Source organism: Sebastes fasciatus, unplaced genomic scaffold, assembly GCF_043250625.1.
Source record: "Sebastes fasciatus isolate fSebFas1 unplaced genomic scaffold, fSebFas1.pri Scaffold_27, whole genome shotgun sequence".
Lineage (NCBI taxonomy): Eukaryota > Metazoa > Chordata > Actinopteri > Perciformes > Sebastidae > Sebastes > Sebastes fasciatus.
The window spans coordinates 27,501-30,000 of record NW_027428184.1 but is presented as its reverse complement, the minus strand read 5'-3'; the positions used below and the strand labels follow the sequence as shown (position 1 = coordinate 30,000).

General features: G+C 47.6%; 1 protein-coding gene across 10 annotated transcripts in view; it reads right to left on the bottom strand.

The window, feature by feature from the left end:
- The window catches only part of jakmip3 (Janus kinase and microtubule interacting protein 3), a 48,906-nt gene extending 47,558 nt beyond the window's left edge, over positions 1–1,348 (bottom strand). For 6 of the 10 annotated variants that reach the window (XM_074628280.1, XM_074628284.1, XM_074628285.1 and 3 more), the window contains exons 1-2: positions 79–725; positions 1–8 (exon numbers count right to left, since the gene is read on the bottom strand). The exon at positions 1–8 is cut by the window's left edge and continues 235 nt beyond it. In XM_074628280.1, the coding sequence (XP_074484381.1) occupies positions 1–8; positions 79–213 (143 nt within the window). In that variant the 5' untranslated portion in view covers positions 214–725. Of the gene's footprint in view, positions 9–78; positions 728–815 lie in introns of those variants that run through there. The other 4 variants (XM_074628281.1, XM_074628283.1, XM_074628288.1 and 1 more) reach the window with 4 other exon arrangements.
- Positions 1,349–2,500: the final 1,152 nt, after the last annotated feature.

The window sequence follows — 2,500 nt, the reverse complement described above, 5'->3', positions numbered from 1 at the left end:
CGGCTCACCTGTGGGCGGTATGACATCAGTGGTGGTTCACAGGGACCCCGGTGGAACTCTGGGATCTGTAGTCCTTACCTTGTTCTTCTCATGTTGTAGTTCTATCTGGATGTCCGTCAGTTTGGCTCTCAGCTCCTCATTGGCTGCTTGAAGCGTTGCCATGGCGTCAGGTCGCTCCCCCTTCCCTCGCCCCCCCGCTGCTCTCTTTGACATCACCCCCACCTGCAGGCTCCGCCTCCCCAACCAGCTGTCCGTCAATCAGAAGATGGACTACATCTGGACCTGAGGACACACAGAGACACACACAGAGACACACACAGAGACACACACCTGAGTCAGTGAGACAGCACCTACCAAAGCAAAGGTCAGAGACCGGGTCCTGGTCCGGGTCAAACAGAGACCGGGTCCTGGTCCGGGTCAAACACAGACCGGGTCCTGGTCCGGGTCAAACGGAGACCGGGTCCTGGTCCGGGTTAAACAGAGACCCTGTCTTGGCCCGGCACGTTGGGGGGGTCAACGCGTGAAGTCCGGTCCTGGGACACGTTGGGGGGTCCAGGTCTCTGATCACCTCCTGTGATGCAGGACAGGTGAACCTCTGACAGGTGAATTAACGCTGTCACGGCAACCGGCAGTAATACATGATGTTCCCATGGCAACAACATTAACACACACACACACGCACGCACACACACACACACACACACACACACACACGCACACACGCACACACACACACACACACACACACACACACACACACTGACAGTTCCGGCCTAACTGAGCACACACACATAAAATAGATGTAGATCACTCACCGTCCAATAGGAAGCCTCGGACACTGCATCGCTTGTGTGTGTGTGTGTGTGTGTGTGCGCGTGCGTGTATGTGTGTGTGACAGTCGGTTAGCCTCCTATTCTGAGCATGCTAACCAGCTAGCTTCACTGCAGCTCACTGTGTGTGTGTGTTAGCTGCCAGCATCAGCCTCCTTCCACCTACCTGTCTGTCCCTCTGTCTCTCTCTCTGTAGACCTGTCTGTCTCTCTCTCTATCTGTCTGTCTCTGTCAGCATTTAGCTCCTGTCAGTGAGTGTTTGTGTGTCGATGCTGTTAGCATCTCTGCAGCCTCTGCTGGCGTCATCCAGTCCTCCTCCTCCTCCTCTTCCTCCTCTTCTTCCTCCTCTTCTTCCTCCTCTTCTTCCTCCTCTTCTTCCTCCCAGCATCCTTCAGTGTAACACAGAGCTGAAACCTCCAGAGCTCTGTCTCCATCTGCTGGACAACCGCCGTCATCACAGCATCATCACATCATCACATCATCATCACAGCATCATCATCACATCATCATCACATCATCATCACAGCATTATCACAGCATCATCACATCATCATCACAGCATCATCACATCATCATCAAAGCATCATCACATCATCATCAAAGCATCATCACATCATCATCAAAGCATCATCACATCATCATCAAAGCATCATCACATCATCACAGCATCATCACATCATCATCAAAGCATCATCACATCATCACATCATCATCACAGCATCATCACATCATCATCAAAGCATCATCACATCATCACATCATCATCACAGCATCATCATATCATCATCAAAGCATCATCACATCATCATCACAGCATCATCACATCATCATCACAGCATCATCACATCATCATCAAAGCATCATCACATCATCATCACAGCATCATCACATCATCATCACAGCATCATCACAGCATTATCACATCATCATCACATCATCATCACATCATCATCAAAGCATCATCACATCATCATCACAGCATCATCACATCATCATCACAGCATCATCACATCATCATCACATCATCATCACATCATCATCACAGCATCATCACAGCATCATCACATCATCATCACAGCATCATCACAGCATCATCACATCATCATCAAAGCATCATCACAGCATCATCACATCATCATCACATCATCATCACAGCATCATCACATCATCATCACATCATCATCAAAGCATCATCACATCATCATCACAGCATCATCACATCATCATCACAGCATCATCACATCATCATCACAGCATTATCACATCATCATCACAGCATCATCACAGCATCATCACATCATCATCACAGCATCATCACAGCATCATCACAGCGTCATCACATCATCATCACAGCGTCATCACATCATCACATCATCATCACATCATCACATCATCATCACAGCATCATCACATCATCATCACAGCATCATCACATCATCATCACAGCATTATCACATCATCATCACAGCATCATCACAGCATCATCACATCATCATCACAGCATTATCACATCATCATCACAGCATCATCACAGCGTCATCACATCATCACAGCATCATCACATCGTCATCACAGAATCATCACATCATCATCAAAGCATCATCACATCATCATCACATCATCATCACATCATCATCACAGCATTATCACATCATCATCACAGCATCATC